Here is a 23,861-nt window from a genome sequence, read left to right as displayed (position 1 = left end):
CTAATCCTAATCCTAATCCTCAACCCAATTCTAACCCTAACCCAAACTCCTAACCCTAAACATAACCCTGACCTTTACTCTAACCTTACCACTAACCAGAATTTAGCCAGAGGGCAATCGCCCTCGGGGGGGGGGGGGGGGGGGGGGGGGGGGGGGGGGGGGGGTAATTGCCCTGATACGTAGCAAGGACCTCGTTCATACATTATACCTCGTTCTTGATGGGGTAGGCATTGTCGCCATACTCCTTCTTGGTGGACTTCTTCTCTGCCTTGACGATGTCCAGGTTCTTCATGTAGTTATTGAGGACGGAGGAGATGCCGATTCCGGACAGGATGCACATGACTGGGGCCAGGACCAGCATGAGACGCACCATCACGCCCTGAAGAAGGAGCAGGGAGACAGGTTTTTAGTTGGTTAGGAGTTGAGGAGGGAAAGCTTGCCAAGTTTGCATTACTAGAGAAAGAAGTGTTGGCTTGGTAGAAAAAAATAGAAGCTGTCCAGCTACTCTAATAATGGTCTTGACCCATGAACATCAAATGCCCCATGCTTGAAGCAATATTTTCTTTGCACGTAGAATTACCTTTTCACAAAATATGACTCTACTCACTTACATGCACTTTTCACTGATGCTGCTCCTGTTGCATTTTGTTGTTGTTGTTTACAGTAGCTCTTTTGATTCGGTTAAGGAATTTGACATCCAGTTTCAATGCTTTATTCATGTGCCATATTGGTAGAATAACATACATGTGTAACTACTGGGGTTTTGCCCCCCCCCCCCCCAATCAATAAATCAAAGAGAAATTCAAGAAGTGCATGGAGAATTCCCACCAAATCTGCTCAACACTTATTTTAAAAAATCCCACCTGTGTTTGACCTTCACACACCATTCATGAATAACCTTGGGGGATTTTCTGACCAGTAACAAATGATAATAATAATAATAAATCTGTGACCTTTTCTTTTTTTCTTCCTGTCTCTTGATTGTTCTCATACACTGTATTTGCGGTTATGGAGAGTAGTTACAAGATCTGTTTTGGGGAAACACAGGGGCAATTGTCCCTTGAGTAACAAATAATGTTTACATTGATACATTCATAGACAAGGTAATTGTGCCAAAGGGTGATATCCTAGTAACTACACCTGTACAGACTCATCTGATTATGTCTTGTCCACTGTATTGATGCCACAGCAAGACAATGTGGACATCTCTGGTTGGGGTGAATTCATTAGAGATACTATGTGTTTTTGAAATTCATTTGTATGTATTCACTAAAGCAATCAGTAATATAATACTCATCTGGCAGATCCCCAACCAAATACAACAGTGTTTCACCTTCTACATGCAGCATTTCTCACCAAGGTTTTGACAGTTTCATGAACTGTCTTCTTTGTTTGAGAAAAACACTACTGCCTGAAATGATGTCTATGGAAGCCAAATTAAGCATAAACTTCTGTTTCCTTAAAGTCAATAGTCTGAATGCATTTATGTGGAGCAGACTCGAGTGAACAGACATGACAAACACTCCTTGTTGTATCTTTATTTGTACTTCTTTCATTTGTCGCCTCTTTTCATCTTGGCCTTGGTCTTGGTCTAGTGGGCTCTCCCCTCTTAAACACGCACACCCACACACACACACACACACACACAGACACACACACACAGACAAGCTTTTTTTTTTCTCTCTCTCTCTCCATCTCTCTCTCTCTCTTTTGCTTTCTCCTTTGTATTCCATTTCCTTCCATCACATTCTCTGTTTGCACTATCCCGGGACATTCTATTATTCAGGTTTGTGTAAACAGAAGAAGGGGCTTTCACAAACACTGGGTGAAGAAAATATGGCACTCTACATGCACAACATAAGACAGACTTCTTTGTATGCATTATCTGTGTTGAGAGTGTCAAGACTGCGGCAGCAGAGCCTTGTATACTCACCGAGAAGTAGAGACTAGTGATACCATACAGGATGATGAAGATGTTTGCATCAGTCAGCTTGATGAAGCAGTAGTACATGCCCACTACAAAGAAATAAAACATACGAGGATAGGGGGAAACCAAATGTCACTCTAAATATCACACGTCAACTACACAGAAACCCAAGTCACCATCTGCATTCAGTTACATCTAAATCTCTCTCCCCAACATTTACAATATGCTCATATATAGAATACATCATATTCTTGAACATCCCACATATTCAAACACACAAAAATAGAGAATGGGATAACACATGCAAAAAAAAAAAAAAAAAAAAAAATATGTGTTGTTTCCAAGAAGGGGAAATTGCTAAATTTGCTCTTCAAAAACAGAGCACACTTACATCTCATTCCCATGTTGAGGTTCTTGATTGCAAATTTAACCCCTTCCAATCAAAGTGAGTAAAACAATCACGCTCAGCTAATGCAGCTTTATAATGTCACACACAACAGCAATGATATCCCAATGGAAACATGTTATTCCCAATGGGCATATGTTGAGACTTGTAAAAACAAACAAACAAACACAAAAACAAAACAAACTGCCAAGCAGCAGGGAGAAAGCAAGCCTACGTATGACCCAATCATCAAACACAGCACCTCGAGTATTAATTCAGTTTACAAAGACAGTGAGAATAATAGTTAACCAGACATTATCATAAAAGTGTAATCATTGCCCTCTGCCCTCAAGAAAAATCTAAAAAACCGAAAAAGACAGATAAGATTATGTTACATAAGTGACCCTGCATCACAAAACCAACAAATAGTCGCCAGACATGGATTTCTAGTAAGAGCAGCTTCTGAAAGAGCATACTTTAAGCTTTAAAATGATGTATAACTGAGTAGAAAGGGAATCTCCTAACCATCTAAATGTTGGAAAGAAAGCACACACTCTGGAAAAGTGTGAACTGAGAAAAGAGGCTCTGAAGGGGTCTATTCAAGCACTTCATCTGACCATTAGCTGGCCAAGTACAATGAATGGGACAAAAAAAGAGGATGTAAAACTTCATAGCAATGACAAGGGATTATCAGATTAAGCTGAAATTGAGCATGCTCTATAAACACATTCCATCCATGACTAATACCAACTTGCAAAGCTTTAGCTTCATCCTTTCAAAAGTTATTAGATTTGAAAATACAGAGTGTGTAATGGGTTTTTTTAGGAGTCAAAAGGGGCCTGAGCTTTCGATCCTAACAGAATCTTCGTCAGAGGCAAAATGACAAACAGGCAGGGAAAGCAATCACATAAGGACTTCACACAAGAGGAACAGTCAGGGGCAGGCTAGGGGACACAGAACAAAGAAAACAAAAGGAGAGGGTAGGAGGTCATGGGCAAGGAGCCCAACAGGTAAAGGGAGGGGGATTAGAGCAGGAGGGTGGACAGACAAAAGGCAGAGGAGGGTCAGTGATGATCCTGAGGACCATGAGGGCAACCATTGAAGGAAAAGGATGAATAGGGAGGCAACATCAAACAAGATAAGGAACAACAGAGGGATGAAGAAAGGAAAAGAGTGAAATAGCAACAGCAAGGGGAAGGGGGGGGGGGGCTGAGCACTACACACTTCCCACTACACACTCCTTGACTCTGATCCCATCCATGATTTCTCCCAACAGATCCAGTCGACACTCGATGACATGAAGGAACACAATCACCTCACCAAGAAGGCTCACAAATTTCTCTCCCCTATTAATGCCAAACCTGCCCGATTCTATCTCCTCCCCAAGATCCACAAACCTGGCAATCCCGGTCGTCCCATGATCTCTGGAAATGGTTCCCCAACAGAGAACATCTCCCTCTTTGTTGATCACCACATTGCCTCACTCGCAGATACTCCCATCCTGGCATACCGACACCCCCACAACCTCAAGGATCTCATCGTTCGTGCTGAAGTACCCTCCCTCACTGACAATTCTCCCTTACAGCATGGCACATTCAAATGTTCAGCCAGCAGGTGCATCATTTGTAGTATACACATCCACGAGAGTGACTCTTTCACCAGCAACTCTACCGGCCTCTCTCACCCTCACTCACCACATCAAGGGCAACATCACTTGTATTACCACTAATGTCATGTATCTCATCACTTGCAGAGTCTGTAGGATCCAGTATGTTGGGAAAACCAAGACAACACTCAAAAGACGCTTCTATGGACACAGATCTACTGTCAACAAAGCCAAGCTCGATACTCCAGTGGGCCACCATTTCAATCTTCCCAATCATTCCATCAATGATATGACTCTACAGGGCACTGAATCTTTAGGCACTCGCCCAGACACAGTCTGAACCAGCAGAGAGAAGCTCTGGATGAAACGACTTCACACCATCCAGCCCAGTGGCCTCAATATCCAGGGGGGAAATGACTAACCACATTCATTTTATATATTATATATTACTTTATTATTATTGTTGTTGTTGTTGTTGTTGTTGCTGTTGTTGTTGTTGTTGTCATTATCACTATTATTACTATTATTATTATTATCATTATCATTATTATCATTATCATTATTACTGTGATCTTTTCTAATTCTAATTCTATTTTGTTCTTTGGTCGCACTTTTTCCAATTGCAAACCCTTTTATTCCCAAATGATTCCTTTTGCTTGTCAGAGTCTCTTTTATACAGCCTTTTTCCACCTTCACATACACACACTTGTATTTGCTTGTGTTTATACATATTTGTGTTTACTATGCCCATTTATGCCTGCTTATCAACATATAAACATTTTTCTCTCCCTTGGATTTTGTGTTCCCCCCCCCCCTTTTCGTATGTGCTTTACATTACCTCCTCTTGGTACACCTATTAGGGCTCGCTGTTTGCTCAGCTCCCCCCCCCCCCCCCCCCCCCTTCCCCTTGCTGTTACTATTTCACTCTTTTCCTTTCTTCATCGCTCTGTTGTTCCTTATCTTGTTTGATGTTGCCTCCCTATTCATCCTTTTCCTTCAATGCTTGCCCCCTTGGTCCTCAGGATCATCACTGACCCTCCTCTGCCTTTTGTCTGTCCTCCCTCCTGCTCTAATCCCTCTCCCTTTACCTGTAGGGCTCCTTGTCCATGACCTCCTACCCCTCCTTTGTTTTCTTTATTCTGTGTCCCTAGCCTGTCCCTGACTGTTCCTGTTGTGTGAAGTCCTATATATGTGATTGCTTTCCCTGCCTGTTTGTCATTTTGCCTCTGACGAAGATTCTGCTGCAATCGAAAGCTCAGGCCCCTTTTGACTCCATTTTACTCCATTGGCTCGCCACTACAGGATAAGCAGTTTTCAGTAGCCTTTTTTGCTATAAAGGTTTTTTTTCTAGACATGAAGAGGTGACTCTCAGACATATCTAATCACACTATTCTATAAAAAGTGTTGTCGAAAAACTGCTAAAAACACAGTTTTCGGTTTGTTTTATGATCCAAAACCTTAGCATAATGTAGAAGACTCTGTCTCTCAGAAAATATGAAAAACTCAAGACTGACTGGGTTGACCAGTTTCACGTATTTTGAGTCCTCACACAAAATCAGTGCAAGCAACTTTTTGTTGGTTTTGTGATGCACGGTCACATATTACGTATGGTCATACACATGTATTTGAGAATATCACTCTTTCATGAATTTGTGCCTATTTTAGATGCCAATACTTTCTTTCTCTACTCCAACATTAAAGAAACATTCACTGCTAAATGTAGTTGATTTTGAAGTCTATTCATGAAAGTCCAATTAAACCCTATTCAAATCAGCATGGATTTACACTAACGTGGATTTACTCAAGCATGGTTTGACTCTTAACGGCTCACCTGGAAACATGAAGACATGCATCTGCAAGTCAAAGTAGAAGGAGCTCCAAGTGGTTGGCTGATGCTCAGAAACAGAGGCGATGATGGGGATGTTGTTCTTGGCGTAGGAGGGGTCCAGCAGGGAGTAGAAACGCCCAGTCCAGGGGGAGATTTCTGATCACCACACTGGCTCAGGAAAAACTGATTGAATTTTTTTAAAAACAATGACATTCTCATAGGGAATGGAAAACAGCATCAATCCGTTCTGAGCATTACATCAGCAATTCTTCATTACAGATCAGCAAGTTATAATAAGGTTTCCTGACCTAAGATTCATTCTAATATCATTTGCCATTATGAAACTAGCGAGCGCACTAAAAATTCTTTGGAAATGTGAATATTGACTTATCTCATGTGAAAAGATTTGCAAATACAGAATCTGTCGGGGGGGGGGGGGGGGGGGAGTTTCTGACCACCACCTTCGTGCAGAAAAAAACTAAACATGAGAAACACTGCAGACTCATTTCTACTTGGCTGCATTACATCGGGATATTTGGCACTCCCCCTCATACATGCATGCAGGGTGCTACAAAACTTTATTTTGCCACTTGCCCAGTCGGACAGGCAGATTTTCAAACTTGCTGCAAAACACTTGCCCCAACATTAACTTTACTTGCCCGAAAAGAAAGTCCCAAATATCGGGAAATGATACAGAAAATCATGTGTTGGTGAATGCTTGAACACAATTGGAGTAACACACTTGGTCATATCAACTGTTGCTGTTGCATTGCATCAGGTCTTCTTCACATTAGTGTTGGAATGTTGCTGAGATGAAATATAAAGAGTATTGCATCACTAAACAGCCACTATCTTTTGGCTTCTGTATGGTTGACTTTGTGAGTTTAATGGGGAAATAAGTGACATAAAAGTGGCTTCAAAAGTTTTTGCTTGCCCAATTCGGGCAAGCATTTGTTTTCATTGTTCAAAAACACTTGCCCGAATTTGATTTTTCACTTGCCCCGGGCAATCGGGCAAGTGCTTATGTAGCACCCTGGCATAGGATGTTTACATGATCTGCATACCAAAAGAGTTCTACACACCAAAAGAAAATTTCATAGATTTATCCTCTTTTGCTTTCTTCATTCAAAGTACAATGCCAGTTTCATGCTAATAAATTCCTTCGATTTTGGATCCTATGTTAATTGCGGTAAGTCAATCAGTCATTCAAATTAAAGAACTTTTCAGATGCTGTTATCAAACTTGCACAGCAGCAACAACGTAAACTGGTGGTAATAACAAATAGGAACACAATTTTGCACAAGCCTGTCCTTTCAGCACAAATATTTACTTCATTTCAAAATTCAATAGTTTCAGAAAGAAGATGGAAGATACTGATTCTTCATTCAATTAACGATTTTAAACATTTCTCAACCCTTATTGTGCTCATAAAATCAATTTATTGATATTAACTCGTTGAGGACGAGTCCCGAGTATACTCGGGCAGGGGTCTATGGGAAATGCGTGTTGAAGCAAAATCAAACTGTCCTCAATGGGTTAAAAGATTAAAAGCTCCAAGTTTGAGAGGGTTTTACGTCATTTTGCCAAGTGAAAAGATTTCCAACTTCTCGGGGAGTGTCTTGAAAAATCATGTGACAGCTAAACAGCTTTGCATGATAAAGGATACTGCCAGTAGCTGAGAGGTAGGCCCCAGCAGCCGTGATGGCCACCCCAAAGAGAAGCACAGCACTGCGGGCCAGTACCATGAAGTACTGGGAGCTGAGACGCGAGCGAAGGTACTCCACAAATGTGTAGACCTGGCAGAGTCCAAACACACCCAGGGCCTGTAGGGACGGAGAGGACAGAGAAACATGTACTGTAACAAACTGTTTGTTAGCCCGACCAGACGGCATGCCAAACATGGCATCTGACATGCTCCCCACCCTCAATACAGCCACAAAACTGTTGAAAATGCCCACATTTTAACACAAATTTTACGTCATATTCACATGGAATGAAAAGCTTGGACTAGAGTATCAATCCATAGTGGGTCCATGTGTGATATCTAAAGAGCATAATTTCAATTTCTAACCACAAAGCCTGACCATCACTGCACTTTAATATTCAAAATGACGGCTTTGACGTGAATGGCCAGAGCTCCGTAACATGCATGGCATGTGTGTTGAAAGTGTTGGACAAACCAAACGCGCATACCGCCACGTTCACGGCAGCCATTTGCTGTGACCCTTCCGATGGCACCATAAGTGATTACCCACGCCAATGAAAATCGGCAGGGGGTTATGTAAAGGGTTCCGTATGTTTGTTTGTTTGTTTGTTTGTTTGTGTACAAGATAACAAGAGAACGGGTAAACGGATTTGCACGAAATTTTCAGGGGATATTTGGATAATGGCAGGAAAGAATCGATTAGATTTTGGTGATAATCGGTTGACCCTTGCAAATTCTGTGTGACCTTGAAGTTTTGACCCCATGGTATATTCTAGTAGTGACCACTCCGAAAATTTTCCGTTTCTCACTTTGCGATTTTCCGCTACCATACGAAAACATAAACTCCCAAACGATCCGACTTCGCTGCTCAAATGTTCGTAAGAATTCCGAAATTTACGTTTAGGCCTATTTGAGGGACTATGTCCTTCTAGATTTATGAAAGTTCGTTCTCCGTCGTCACAAACTGGCCCGTATTTTGATGATTTTTCAAATTAACATTGATTGTTTTTTTCGTTGGAGGAGCATTTGCTCGGTCGCAGTCACACTGCACGATATGCGCGCTCAATGTCAATGCGTGTGCAAGGCCGCTGACAATGCATCGCGCCCTACACTGTTGGTGCAAAATTGCATCGGGGACGTTGCGGCGCTCGTTAGTGACCGAATGCTGGTGCAGTAGACATTTGCATTCAACCCTTGCATTGAATAATTCCCGTAGACACTAATCATAGGGGTAATTGCCTAGGGGGTACGTAAATTTTGTTTTTCTTTTGCGCTTTTGTGGATACCATCAAAGATCGTACACTCATACGACCTTTGATATCATCACACTCTCGGCTTGCTATAATCAAAATATCCCGCAAGAAAACGGCGTATTTCTCAATTTTTAGCGCTTTTTCGGCGACCCGTCGCGTAGACAATACTCTTAAAACTGGACTTAATTCGCGTGCGCTTGGAAAAGTTCCGATTCTGCACTTTTGATGGTGGAATTTGGGATATTCGATGGATTTTTGGAGGAGACTAAAGGACTTTCCTATTGTGAATGAGTGTTACCGTATGTGAAATGATGTGACTTTGCGTGTGATGTGACTGTAGAACCAAAGATCGTACACCTCAGTGTACGATCTTTGGTAGAACTCACTGGTTGGTGATAAAGCACACTGGCAATTAAGTGACCGAATTCTGGTAGATGACCGAATGCACATTATGTTCACCCCGACTTTGTACTTCAGGCGTGGGTCTGCCGCCTTTGACGGCCCCTCTCTAGTTTTAATAATACTGTGCAGAGAAATGTGATTTATAGTATACAAATGAAGGATTAAATCTTCTTTTCTCTTTTTTTTTAAGTAGTAAATTGCATGTGTCAATGTTGATAATACCAATCAGAAGCTTAATTGATTAAGATAGTGCATAATGGGTCTGAGGTAACAAGCATGATGTGATGAATTCAAACTCGAGTGTCTTTGCTCAGAGTCGGCTGGTGTTTCGGACCCAGTTTGTGCAGTAATGTTGCGACTTTTGTACAGCAACAGGGTTGTGTATACTGTTCGCATACTTTAATTATTAGAGGGTTTTATTTTTGCTCAAAAAATGAAACAAGGCAGGACAATGTTACAGGTATATTTATCCACTTATTTATTACCGTTGGTAATGGAGTATTTAAGTAGTGTTTGGCTGGTGTCTGTGGGTGCTTGTCTTGTAGCAATATAACCTGAAACGTTATGATCTGACTGACAATATTTTCAGGATAGGTTCATTATATTGTGGCAAAAGGAGCAGGTTGTCAGTTTTCAGTGGTGATTGGGATCTTGATGAACTTTTCAGGACACGTAAAAAGTGGCAATACGAACTGGTCATCAGTTTTTGCTGGTGATTTGAATCATGTGTTCTACTAAAATTGCTGCATTCACTCATTCCTCGCTCATAATTGGGGTATCATTCCATTCCAATACTTTCTCGCCATCCACATCTATCATTGCGCACTCACCGCCATGTGCTCGCTGGACTGGACCGGCTGGAATCCAACGAAGGGGATCTGCATTGACAGGATGGTGCCCAGGCAGTAGACGGTGCAGTACACAACATAGATGCGGTGGGTGAAGCGCCCCGTGGCCATCAGGGCCAAGGTGTGCATCGGAATCAGGTTGATGAGGAAGACGTAACCTCCCCATGAGGAAACCTGTTGAGTGGAAACCGAGGATAAAATGGTCGTATATGTCCATGCATCATAAAACCAACAAAAAGTTGCACACCTAAATTTTACGCGAGGACTCAAAATAGGTGAAACAGGTCAATTTTGAGGGGTTTTTTTTCATATTTTCTGAAAGAGCAATTCTTCTCCTTCATTACTTCAGTGTTTGGGATCATAAAAATAATGGAAGTTGTGTTTTTAGCAGTGTGTCTTTTTCTAGAACACATCTTTTGGAGAATAGAGTGATTAGTGATTTTGCTACAACACACATTTCCCATAGACACTTGCCTGAGTATAATCAGGACTCATCCTCAATGGGTTGAAATTCCTTTGCACATTCTCCTTTATCAACTGTAATACCTTTTGAAAGGATGATGGTTTTAATAGTTTGGAAAGATGGTATTGGTTATGGATGGAATGTGTTAACAGGGCATGCTCAATTTCAGCTTATTCTGATAATCCCTTCATTGTTGTTACTACTACGGTTTACGGTGATAAGCACAATCAGGGTATGCAATCATGACTTTCTCACTTTAAAAAATTGTAACTTTTAAAAGAATGCACCAACTGACTTAAAAATTCACATGCAGCATGCAAGATATCAGTAATCACATGTGGTAAGACAATAGCTAATTTCTTCTCATTTACTGTTAATTATTAAAGATTAATTACCAAAAAGTCCCCCAAAACCCACGTAATGCGTCAAAAAAAGCGTTTTACAACTTACCTAAAAATCAAGATTTGAGGTCCATATTTTAAGTCTACCCCTACGTGTTTGGTATCAAATTAATGGATTTTTTCCTGGCATTGCTTGCATGCAATAAAAAACAGTGGTTCTTTCAGTTGGAGAAAGTTATGAGGTCTGAAGTCCCATCCTGGTAGGAGTGTAATGCTGGCTTATTTTTGTGACATTGTGACCTTTTAACCCATGCTGTACAGCTATACATGGAGAAACAGCTTATTTTTCTGCTTTTCCTGAAAGTACTGAAGACACACTACAATATGGTGCGCTGTTTGCCAATAAATGTTCAGCCAGTTTTGAGTTTTGAGCCATTTTCAAATGCTGAACAAAATAAGTGCAGCTGTTTTTCAGTATTTTCAGTGAGGTATATCCTAATTTGACTACTTTAAAGAATCTTTTCCCCTTATTGAATATCCTTGTTTTTTTTAACCATGAATTGTACATATGTAGAAATCTATTGTGTGAAAATTTTAGCAAATTTGAGCAATAGGAACTTATTTTTTTATATTTTTACAAATTGCTGAGCATAAATAAGTGCGATACATGCCCATGTTATACTGCATTAAGGTCATATGATAAGTGTTCAGTGTTCATATTTCAATGCTTGTTCAATTTCTGAAGATATCATAAGCAAAAACATAGTATTTTGGCTCAATATGTCATTGTTTGAGTGTCACAGCTTGGATATCAACTCAAGTCATCATAAATCTCACATTCATTCTTCTATCTGTGTTTACAAATATGAGAATTGATCCAAACACTGTGCGCACATTCAAGGTCAAACTGTACGGATAATTTTTTGATGAAAAATATCATATCTTCCAAAGTACCAGCCCTAATTTCATAAAAATTTGTAATAATGACCACTATATGTCTGTTACCTATTCCTGAAAGTTTCGCCTCTTCACTCTTTGGCAAAAGTGAAATATGATAAAATGTGTAAAAGTGGTTTTATTTGAATTCAAAATAATGCCTACAAAATTGATCATCCATTTCGAGAAGTGAAAATATGAAATTCATTCATATTTTGTGATATGTCATGGCTATGTGCTGGTGGTGAATGAAAGGGATATTTATCAGGAATATCTAACAGCGATATCAGATGAAAGAAACATTCTCCTTTTTTTTAATGAATTTTTCCAATATATTAGTCATGTCAATGTAATTCGACACCACTAATTTAAATGCTAATTTATGCGCAGTTTAATGCAAAATTTTGACTCTTTCTTTACATGAAATGAAAATTTGAACACTCAGCTACAACAAACAACAAAAAAAGCATTTTCACCAAGTTTTTTCATTTTTGCCCTGTTACACAATTGCATACCCTGATTGTGCTATTGACCTTACATCCTGTTTCTTGTCCCATTCATTGCTCATTGCACAGCAAGCATGGCTTGGTAAGATTAACTCCTCGAATAGACACTACACTTCAAAGCCTCTTTTCATACTACACAGTTTTCCACATTGTGGTTTTGTTTCGAATACTTAGATGGGTCATGTGGGACCATTTGAACTAAGTTACACATCATTTTAACACTTGAAGTCTGCTCTTTCAGTTAAAGGTACAGTTTACCTTTGGGAGCAGTGATTTTAAAAAAATGTTTGAGAAATCACATTTGATGCATATGTGTAGGTAAAAATGTAAAAATGTAAAAATTTTGCAATAAAGCCTAAAATATAGGGAGATACCACTATTTTTCTCAATAAAACCATAACTGTAGATGGTTTAGTCTGGAAACATTTTTATTATAACTATTGTTCGCATTTTGTATATCTAACAATACTTAACATTAACTCTTAATGCGCCAGACCCAAAACCCCTAACGTGCCAGACGTTTTACCCAATGCCAGAAAGTTTGTGAACTGGATTGACAATGTAATTTAAAACTGCCATATCTATGAAACTATTGACTGTTTTGAATTGGGTTCTTCACAACAAATATCAAGAAATGATTGTTCTTTCGTGTCATGTAGTCAGTTTGCTGTAATATCTATCTGAACCTGAAATATTGCAGAAATAATTGATATCATTAAAAAATTATTATAATTTTTGGTGTAGTATGGAAAGAAAGAGTCAGTCGTGAGTTTTCTTCAATAGAACGCTCCCTTGACTCTGTGAGAAAGTTTTAGAGCAACATTTCCTCTTTCAAACGATAACAAATTTGTCTTCTAGAGTTGTATAATTCCAAAGATATTGGCCATTCAATTTGTCTTTTCAATTTCATTTTCTGCCTTGGTAATTCATTCCCAAATCTGTGTCCCTTAGTCCCAGATCCTGTATTTGAAACTCAAGTAAATCCCGGGTCGAGTCCTGGAAGAGAGTCTTTTGTCCACTTGAGAAGGAAACACCTACTAATCCTTCTTTTGTCTCTACTACAGCCGGGCATACTCTATTGAAATCGGCAGGCCTTTGTACGCGAGGAGTTTGTGCTCGTGCATTTCCTTGGTTTACAGGTCTACTTTCCGTCCACTGTACATGTACATAGACAAGAACAAAAGCGTGTTCTTCTTTTGTTCAATGCTAGCGTGGGGACGATTAGTGAAGTTCACTGTCCAAGACAAAAGGATGAAAGACTTGACCGACGAACGAAAGCTTGACCCTCTTTGAGGGACAAAATGAAAGCCGCTCCCGCAGGAAAGCGCCCAAGCAGAACAATGCGAGTGGAAACGCATAGACAACACACGCAGATTCAGTAGCAAACACACGCGTGGTTTATCAATGAGAAATTTGGTCTATACACATCTCGCAGAGAGTGCGCTCTCTGCGGATTTTCCCGACGCGAAAAAAATACATCTAGCTGAAAAATCACGCATTTACTCAAAATTTTCCACTGTAAGCATACTCATATTTTTAGTGGAAACGATGGATATGCTAATCAGCTACCAGTACATGTAAGTGGCAGTTTCTTGTTGTAACGCATGTTGGTACCACAAGAACTTAAATGACCAATGTTTTTCGCGCTCTTCTTAGTCGCCGATCGGCGACCATGGCACGTCAGGACTAAGGTCGCCGTTCGGCGACCATGGCACGTTAAGAGTTAATTACACTGATTCAAATTTTACATTGGTTGTTTCTGTCCCTAACTGACATTTCAGAACTATTTGGAAGCACTAAAGCTGGGTTTTTGTTTCATCTGCAAATAGTAAATTATGCCTTTAACGTCCAATCCATGTCTGGCAACTTTTGGTTGGTTTTGTGATGCAGGGTTATATTTGAGAAAAAGCAGCAACAGGATTGCTGTTCCTGTACGTCCCTTCCCACTGTCTCTGCATTGGGGATACAGTGCCTTGCCTAGGGGCACAACCACTACAGCAACTGTAGCCTCATGATGAATAGTCTTTATATGTGACCCTGCACCACTAAACCAACAAAAAGTTGCCACACATGGACTTTTTTTTTAATTTAAGGGCAGATTCTGAAAGAGCAGACTCTTTAAAATGATGTATAATTCAATTTAAATGGACTCCTCTAACCTATCTAAATCTTGAAAAGAAAGCACATTCTCTGGAAAAGTGTGAACAGAGAAAAGAGGCTCCAAAGTACAGACCCTATTCAAGCGCCTAATCTTTACCAAGCCAGGCTAGCTTGGCGATGAATGGGACAAAAACAGGATGTAAACCACCAGACCAACAACAATGAAGGGATTACCAGATTAAGCTGAAACTGAGCATGCTCTATCAACACATTCTGTCCTTGATCGACCTGTTGAGGACGAGTCCTGAGTATACTCAGGCAGGTGCCTATGGAAAATGGGTGTTGTAGCAAAATCAGCCTGTCCTAAATGGGTTAAGGCCAACTTTTAAAGCAGTAGCATCATCCTTTTTAAAGTTATTGAGTTGAAAGTGAAGACTGTTCAAAGAATTTTCAAGAAATTAAAAAGTAGGGCCTCTAAGACATACCTGATCACACTACTCTACCATAAAAAGGGATTGTAGAAAAACTGCTAAAAACTCACTTTCCCATTCATTTTGTGATCCCAAACTTACAAAGAATGTGGAAGAGCTCTTTCAAAAATAATGGAAAACTCAAAATTGATTTGGCTGACCCGTTTCACCATTTTTTTTTAGTTTTCACATAAAATCAGGGGTTGCGACTTTTTGTTGGTTTTGTGATGCACGGTCACATATATTTCTATCCAATGAGCTACAGCATCTCCTCATTGTTAGTGTACAAATGTTACTTATAGATGGCTATCTATTATTACAGCAGCATCTTCAAAATTTCATCTAAAAGGATGATCCCACTTCATTTCATAACATTTGTTTTTCTTCTTGATGACTCAAACTATACCAGGCATTATTATCAACCATACTTGACAAATACCAACTTAGCATGCCTCGATCCAAGCTCATTTTACAAGAGTTCAAATTTGGTAGCTCATCATCAAACACTGCAAGTCCCCACATGATTTACTGTAGATTATGGGACAGAGTATTCGTGATTTTAAAAATCAATACCTGGATACCACATCCAAAAGACAGCTTCGTATGGGGTAAAAGATATAATGCATCTGGTACCCTTACAGATGGAGACAAAGAAAAAAAAAATCACTGCTACACTCAAACTATACAAGACCATCTGCTATTAAACTTCAAAAGCGTTTCATCTTTCAGGAAACTTAAACTGCTGCCATTCCAGGGAATAATTTTCCTTGTATCGCATCGAAATTTGCTATGCATTTTTAGACAAACTAACTTTTGTGTAGCAGTTTTCCTTCATAGAAGTGTACAGGATACCATTTGAAATATTGTTCATCAGCTGAAATTGCTAATCAAATGAGAGTTGGCAAATTATTTCCTCCATTTTCACCATGTAAAAGTAGGCCAGGGAGCAGAGAGCTGCCCAAAAGATGGAGCCCGTCTTGACCGACTTGATCCACAGGGCGTAGGTCAGCAGCATGCAAAAGATGGCGATACCCTCGTTGTCATAGGAACCGGCAACCGAACGGGAGATGTAGCCAGGGACAATGGAGATCATGGCTGCGGCCACGAGACCAGCTCCAGTGTCCTGCAGAGTAAAGAAAAGTTGCTCTGGTTCATGCAAAAGCCTCACACAATGCTTGGCTGGCAGTGTATAACAGACTTAAAGGCTATGGCTTTACAGTTTGTGCTCTAGTACGTAAGTTTCATTTATATCTATTTCACTTGCCAAGAAGGGCATTCAGGCAGATGCCCATTACTTTCAACAGGGAAGCGCCCATTCACACACTTTCGTGCATTTTAACTACCCTTGGCTAGCTGACAATTGGTAAAGACTACCCTGCATTTTACCTATTGCCATTACCAAGCTCTTTAACCAAGGTTATCACTATAAGCAAACTACGACTTTATGCCTCACTTAACCCATCGAGGACGAGTCCCTAGTATACTCAGGCTAGTGTCTATGGGAAATGTATGTTGTAGCAAAATCAGCTCGTCCTCAACGGGTTAAAGTTCTGGTATTGGCTGTCACTGAAAATTGTAACTCTGTTGCAGCTAATTGACTGTTCATATTTGAACTGACATCCCTCTGTTTTAATAAAATGAAGAAGGCTCATTTAATCAAATAAAGGCGGCTAACTTTCTGCACACATAATATCAAGTGCAAGACAGAAGCACAGATCATATCAGCAAAATCCATTTACATAGGAGCATTTCACAGAACTTCTCATTTCTTTGAAATATAACTCGTCCCAGAGGGCAGTATCAGACTGTACTTTGTGATCAGCACAACATTGAAATGTCATTGCTTGTGTATAACACTAGTAGATGTGAAGAAAAGTCTAAGTATACATATTTAAGTTCAGATATTGATTGAGATCTTCCCTTCCTTGAAAGTGCAAATCCTTCATCTTGGGTACATAAAGATTGTGAGAACATCTTGGTCTATCTGCGGCTCAAAATGCCTGCGAAAAACCACGGTCTCACAATTCAAAAGTAAATTTCGCTGGACAGTTTGCTACAATTCTCAGATCCTCAATACGCAAGGACACTGGTTTTCTCCCTCACAACAATCGTGAGTGGAGAATGAAAGTACAAAATACAAAATGAACATATCGACGAGTAAAAAAGGAAAGGAATCATAGCTGCAAACCTTGAGCTCCTTGGTGAGGTGGTACGTCACGATGGTGGTCAGCGAGGAGAACAGCGGGGCCAGGAACACGCACACGTTCCTGACGTCGATGGAGATGTGCAGGAAGTTCATGACATGGTAGATGACGGCGGATGTCAACATCAGACCTGTGTATCATGGGTAGCACAAAGATGTGATCATTATGTGTTGCATGTACGAGTGCTTGATATATATCCCTTTCACGAATATGCATTGCTCATATTGGTATGCTCATGGATGTTCGTGATGACTTTTAATGCACCATGGCGAGTGAGTCTCACACATCTGAGTACTGTACATAGTAGACCATTTCTGTATTGTATTATAATTTATGGACGTTTTTTTTTTCCTACAGCCAATTATCAAGGCATTAAATTCAACTGCTCCCTTCCATTATGTTCTATAAGTGAAAATTCACTTAGTTGTTGCTAGTTAGGGCAAGCCTCCGGCAAGCTTGGTGGTTGTTAAGGGCAACTTTTTGAACAAAGCATGCATAAAGTCTGAATACATTACAGAACTGGTCTTTTCTACTACCTGACTTTACACTTGCAACACCACCATTCATTCCTTGTACTTTACCTGGTGCAAATTAGATTCTGTTTGACAGACCGGAGATGCGAGGCAGTCCGCAATTTCTTCATATGAAATGATGTAAACGTGTACAATTTTTCAGATATGATCAATTGTAGTCAAGAACAAATTCATTGAATTGTCAATGTGGGGTTTTTCTCCTATATGATTGATTATGGTAGATGTTTGATATGAAAGATACCTGTTACATGATCTTTATATATTTTACTAACATTGGTGTCTCTCAAAAATAAGGACATCCTGACAAGGGCTTGAAAACAGCAGTAGTCAGATTGCAGCATTACACGAGCAATTCCACATTACAAATCATCAGGTTACGAGGGTGTTCTGACCTCAAACTCACTCTATCATCTGGCATGAAAAATTTGTATGAAGTCATTCATCAGGATTGTGAGTTGATATGTCATGTAGTGACTTGTCTCACGTAACAATAATTCTTATAAAATGTTCTGATTCTGTAACTGCTCAATTACATCCTTACAACAAACAGAAGAATTCACTAGTACTGGAAAACATCTGGATAATGTTTGTTTCACAAAACTCACAAACTATGAATGTGCTTCAAAGTCAACATGTGTGATAAAATGTATTAGTGGTCACATATATAATCCAATCTATGAAATTAAATCAGTAGTCCTGCATAGGCCATTATTCATTACACACAGCTTTATCTGCAACTAAAAACATTCAGTTGCATATTGCTCAGAAAATAAACTGCTCTTTTGAAATATCAATGCTGTTGCTTCATGAAGCATAGGCCCTACTCACCTGGATAGATCGTTCCACCAATGATACGGCCTAGCGGGTACCACGCCCTGTCGTCAAACCAGTTGTGGAAGCGGTAGAAGCCCTCTTCCGCCAGGAAGCGGGTGGTGCGGTAGTTGAAGTAGGGATCGAACTCGTGGATGACGCTCTCAAAGCGCAGGACAGAGAACAGACGTGTTGAGAAGGCTGACATCATCATAGAAAATCATCATAGAAAACTCAATATAACTTGTTCTTGTACGTGTATCATCATCATTATCATGAAGAAAAGCAGGGGTACATACTGTACTTTACTACTGTACATGGTATCATTGTTACCAGTTGAAATGCAATTGCTGCACTCTATCTCTCATTCTTCCAAGACCATTCTGTCAAGATTTGTGGAATAAAATCAATCCACATTTTGTCAAGATTTGTGGAACAAAATCAATCCTCATTTTTCATAACACAATAATTCAATGTGAGAACAGAAAATGACATGGGAAGAGAGGTTCAAAACTTCCCTGAACTATTACACACTGATATGAGTTCATTATCACAAACATAACGAATGACCTATACTAAAATCCTTGTTCTCAAGAACTCAAAATGAATCCTCAGTAGAACCAATGGTATGACATCAATATGACATGCTCAACAGCAAACTCAAAGGAATACATTTCAAACAGGCAAGCATGGAAAACATTACACTTCCAACAGACAAAATCATAGCTGCTTCGTAGCTTCCTATGTAGCTTTATTAAAACCCATCACTTTTAGGATGAGCCTTACACACAAATCAATAATTATATCAACTTACAGTTAGTAGTGTATACCCGAGGATATTGTTAGTGTAAGAAAAGATATCAAGAAATGAAGTTGTTCCAAGGCTTACACAGAATCATGCAGAAGACCAGGATGAATAGTTTCAGGAGTGTTTCCTGCTTCTCGTACGACATCCTGCCCAAGAACTGGGGGACGTAGGATGAAGACCCGGTCTTCATGGTGGCTGTGGAACCTGAGTTTCTTGGCTACGCTGGAAAACCTGCAAATAGCGAGAAACAAATTATCAATGAGTTAGACTCATTCCAACATCATGAGGCTCAACGACAGGGCAAGCACCACAATCTGGACATTGCTTGCACACACAACCCTGTCATGTACATGATTCTTTGCCATCTCAATTCTCACTACTGCATACAACATGAAGAGCTCATGTGGCAGAGACACTACTGTAAAAGGAGGAATGTTTGCGTGCATTTTAATTTCACGAATTTTCGGCAGCTCCAATTCGCGAAAATTTCATACCGCGAATATATCATGTCTTACAGTATTTAATTTCTGTAACAATGTCTCAACAATGGTATGCCAGTGCACTTCATGATGGCTCACTCAACTGTACATGAAAAGTCCAAAACTGTACAAGGAAAAACAAACATGGTGTACTATCTCTGAGCTGTATACACTGCCTACTTTGATGTAGGTTCCTACATTTATACGTCCCTCAAGTAAAAGTTCAGTGGCCAGTATGGTACATGACTGCCCTAACAGCAGAATTGTCTACTAACACTAGCCTAGAGCCAGGCTATACACAAGTTTGCTGTAGACTTCAGTGTAATTTGAGAGCTAATCATGCACATGGAGGGATTCAAGAAAAAAAGAAAAAAAAAGGATGTACAAATTTGCATTAGACTTCAGAGAACTACATCTACAAGCCCTAGACACAGATTTCACTTCTGTTGTTACAAGTTTAAGTTATTCCATTTGTTGCAGAAATTTTGCAAAAAATAGTCTAGCTGGGGAGCATATTGTTCTATTAAAGTTTCAGTCTACAATTCAAGCCACATGTAACTGAACAGTTCAGTTCAAAGCCAGGGGATTCAAGCGTCTGTACACTGAGCCTACATGAACTTGGCTTTGTTGGAATGTTCTTTCGTCAACTTCGATTACAAGTATGACTCGACCATGTAGGTGTATGGCCAGCAGAAGCAGGTTAGAGCAGTGCCAGTGGCGTATGTGCAGCACTGCACTGCTTTGCTACTGTCAACATGACCTGCATTAATAATAGCAACGAGTCAAGAAAAATAAGAAAAAAAGAAGAAATTTTAGAGTATTATAAGTCAACCTGAGCTGAAGCTGAGCCTGAGCCGATGAAGGACTGTTGAACCAACAAATGTAGAAACACCCACAAACATGACAAATGTAGAAACTCTCACTAATGTAGAACATCAATCACCAACACTGAAATTTTAAAACAGCACCCACAAACGTTGAAACTCCCACTATGCACTAGACCTCTACTCGTAATATAATGTAGTGAACGCAGCAGCATGCATCAACCACGCCACAAATGGCGACTACAAAAATTTATAGACCCCAGGGTCTGATCTCTAATTTAGGAGGTCTATAGCGACTTGGTCTAGTTCCTCTTTCATCTAACAAAAGGAGTCTGAAACTCCTAACGTTACTTAGAATTATAAATCTTGTGGAAGAAAGCCCAGCCCAACTGCCAAGCTGTGCTTTTTTTCTTCTTTTTTAGTTTAAATCTATTCTTACTTATCTATACGATATTGACTCCTGCCGATCATTGCAAGAGGACCTGACTGGTGTAGAAAAATGGTCATTAACCTGGCAACTCCCTTTTAACTCTCAGAAATGTGAAACCCTTCACATTGGGTATAACAACATACACTGTTCCTACTCAATTGAGAATGTTTATTTTTACAATTGATGATGCCAGCTGTGAAAAGGACCTGGGTGTTTTGATTGATAGTGAGCTCAACTTTCGCCAACACATCTCCTCATCTATCCAGAAGGCTAACCAAATGTTGGCCTTATTAAACATGCTTTCATTAACGTCAGACCTGATATTTTCCTGCCACTGTACAAGGCTTTGGTCCGACCGTATTTGGAATATTGCAGTGTCGTATGGAAACCCAGGTTTATTACTGATGACAGAAGGATCGAAGCTGTTCAGCGCAGAACAACCAAACTGTTGGTTTGAACAGAGGACACTGTTGGTTGAAACTGTTGGTTGAACCGTCGGTTGAACAGAGGACACTGTTCCCGATTCACTATCCCCCACACCAGTACTACTGCGTATGCCAACTCATTCTTCCCACGCACCATCCGGGACTGGAACAACCTGCCTGATGATCCTGCCACATACCCATCTCTCATCGCCTTCAAAACTGCATCGAGGGAGCACTGTAGGACGTAACTCTTCATCCAGAGATTTTTACTCGCACCTGTAAATATTTTGCACCTGATTTCACATTTCTGTTGCCCCGGTGCGGCGTATGCGTATGTTCTCGCAGTGCGTTCATCCTCGACCATTTGAGGGCAGCACTTTATCGGAAGAAGAAGAAGAAGAAGAACTGTTTCCTGGACTCAGCAGTCAGCACCCTTTTTTCTTACAGAGAGAGAGAGACTTGTGAAGCTTAATCTTTACTCATTGCATTACCGGAGGGAAAGAGGGGATGGACATGATCCAGGTCTTCAAAATACTACATGGTATAGACATCTAGACAGAATTAACCCACAGTCCTTCATTGTACAATCACAGTAGATGCTCTTATCGTGGAACGAGAAGCCATCCTTTTATATTATTTGCCACCCATTGTCATAATGAACATGCGCAGCAACTGTTTTAGCAAAAGAGTCATCCAGACATGGACCAGTTTGCCTACATCATCACTTGTGACATCCACTAGCTTCTTGCAAACACCATTTAGACACATTCTGGTCAGACAAACATTTTGAAATTGTCCGACATCCACGCCCCGCCCACGCTTGATATCGTTACAGACTGTTGTCTACTCGTGTTACCAAGCGCTGACGACCGGGAGACTTGACAGGACCTACCTACACTCCCATACAGATAGATGATCATGATCATGATCATGATTACTTACTTAAGCACGCTTAGTACCACCGCACTGAACGCGAACGCCACACAGACCACACTGTGGTCTGTGCACTGTGCCTGTGCCTGCGCCTGTGCTTTGTGAGGCTGAAATCACAAGTTGTAATAGTATACTCAACAGTAACCCCGGGACGCTCCGTATACAGTTACACACTGTGGGAGCGTCCTGAGTCAATAGACTGCTATATCGGTAAGCTTGAAAAACATACACAGTCTGTCACAGATTTTCGCACCTCCGTAAGTTTCGAATATCACGAGGAAAAAACGTACTTTTATAGTATACATAAGATTCTTATCTAATTAATACCCTTCGTTCACCTTGTTCTTGTTCACACTGGTCCAATGATCTTGAAAAAACGTTTTTTTCACGGCCATATACGGGTCCGTAGTCCTAGCTCCCCATCCCATTCACCATTTTCGAAATCAGTATGCAGTACACTGCGCACGTAAATATTCATGTGCTGGCGGAGTCGCAATGCGTTTAGCCTTCTGACAAGGCCTGCGCGCGCGCACCCACCCAGAAAGCAACGCAATATACAGCGAGAGGGTTTGCCAACAGTATGATAAGGCCTTGCCACAAAGCTACACGACTTGACGGCCAGCGCATGCGCACAAATCTCAAATCCATTGACTGTATAAGATGTAGTTCTCCCGAGTTCCTCTCGACCGAGTCGCATTTAACTCATCAAACCGAGCAGAAAGGGACTATTGCCAGAACCAAAAGTTGAACGCAGTCAGTCTTCAACATTACATCTTCACCTGTAAGTCTTCATATTGCAGAATTTTTGCGATTTCATATTGATTTTTAGGCGCTATACTTCGCCTGTCATGATCATGTCTGCTACAATGCGCAGCCCCAACACTGCGTGTTGGGGCTGGTCGCAGTTAACTCAACAGCAAAGCTGCTGTAGTATTAATGGTACAGATATTCGTGGGATAACCAAGGAGGTGGGAAGAGACTACATTCCCCATACCTCTCTGCTTCTCGGGTTTAATAAACAAGGACATCGTCACCACACCGCAGCTCACGCACGCATACGCGCCTCACATAACAGGCAAAGGCCATCGGCCATGGCCACGACACACCACCATACATCCTACTGCCTACGTGGCCCTCTGCCCTGGCCGCGAAGTTGTCGCGGTCGCTCGAATGAAAGTTTCATAACTTGGTACGAATTTGTACGTAAATATAACATAACACAGACAGTAAGTTGCATAATGAACGATTTGATTATGTTTCACCGCTATTCCTTGCACTAAAACTTTATTTAATTATTCATGAAACCGCAAATAGGAGAAAAACTAACGAAAATTCATGATTTACATTGACAGGAGTCACGTACCTTTCGCAGGGACCGTGGAGAGAGAATCTTATCAGTTGCGTTGCCGATATACATGGAACAATTCAGATTGATTTGGAAAATATTTTGCAGGTAGTGAAGCAATTAAGGAATGATTGAATGTGAAAAAAAAATAATTAGATGAAAAGTATATTTTTAAAGCTAATATTTTCATTTTTTTGATAAATACGACGGCTAAATCAAATTTCTAAAATAATGACATTGAGGATCACTCAACCAATGATACAACAATGGCTTCAACACACAGAACTATGCATGTGGGTC

General features: G+C 40.4%; 1 protein-coding gene across 1 annotated transcript; it reads right to left on the bottom strand.

The window, feature by feature from the left end:
- Positions 1 to 202: 202 nt before the first annotated feature.
- Positions 203 to 23,590, bottom strand: LOC139714283 (dolichyl-diphosphooligosaccharide--protein glycosyltransferase subunit STT3A-like). Its single transcript, XM_071626000.1, has 10 exons — positions 23,580 to 23,590; positions 19,207 to 19,356; positions 18,336 to 18,518; positions 16,959 to 17,104; positions 15,696 to 15,893; positions 9,937 to 10,128; positions 7,413 to 7,569; positions 5,750 to 5,902; positions 1,934 to 2,016; positions 203 to 379 (listed from the first exon to the last, which is right to left on the bottom strand). Exons 2-10 carry the CDS (start codon positions 19,313 to 19,315, stop codon positions 203 to 205), a joined length of 1,398 nt encoding a protein of 465 aa, XP_071482101.1. The 5' UTR covers positions 19,316 to 19,356; positions 23,580 to 23,590.
- Positions 23,591 to 23,861: the final 271 nt, after the last annotated feature.

The sequence above is a fragment of the Diadema antillarum genome, unplaced genomic scaffold (genome assembly GCF_040938485.1).
Source record: "Diadema antillarum isolate AM-2024a unplaced genomic scaffold, OU_Dant_1.0 seq00002221_RagTag, whole genome shotgun sequence".
NCBI lineage: Eukaryota > Metazoa > Echinodermata > Echinoidea > Diadematoida > Diadematidae > Diadema > Diadema antillarum.
Note: the sequence above shows the minus strand (reverse complement) of the source record. Positions and strands in the feature narration are given on the sequence as shown.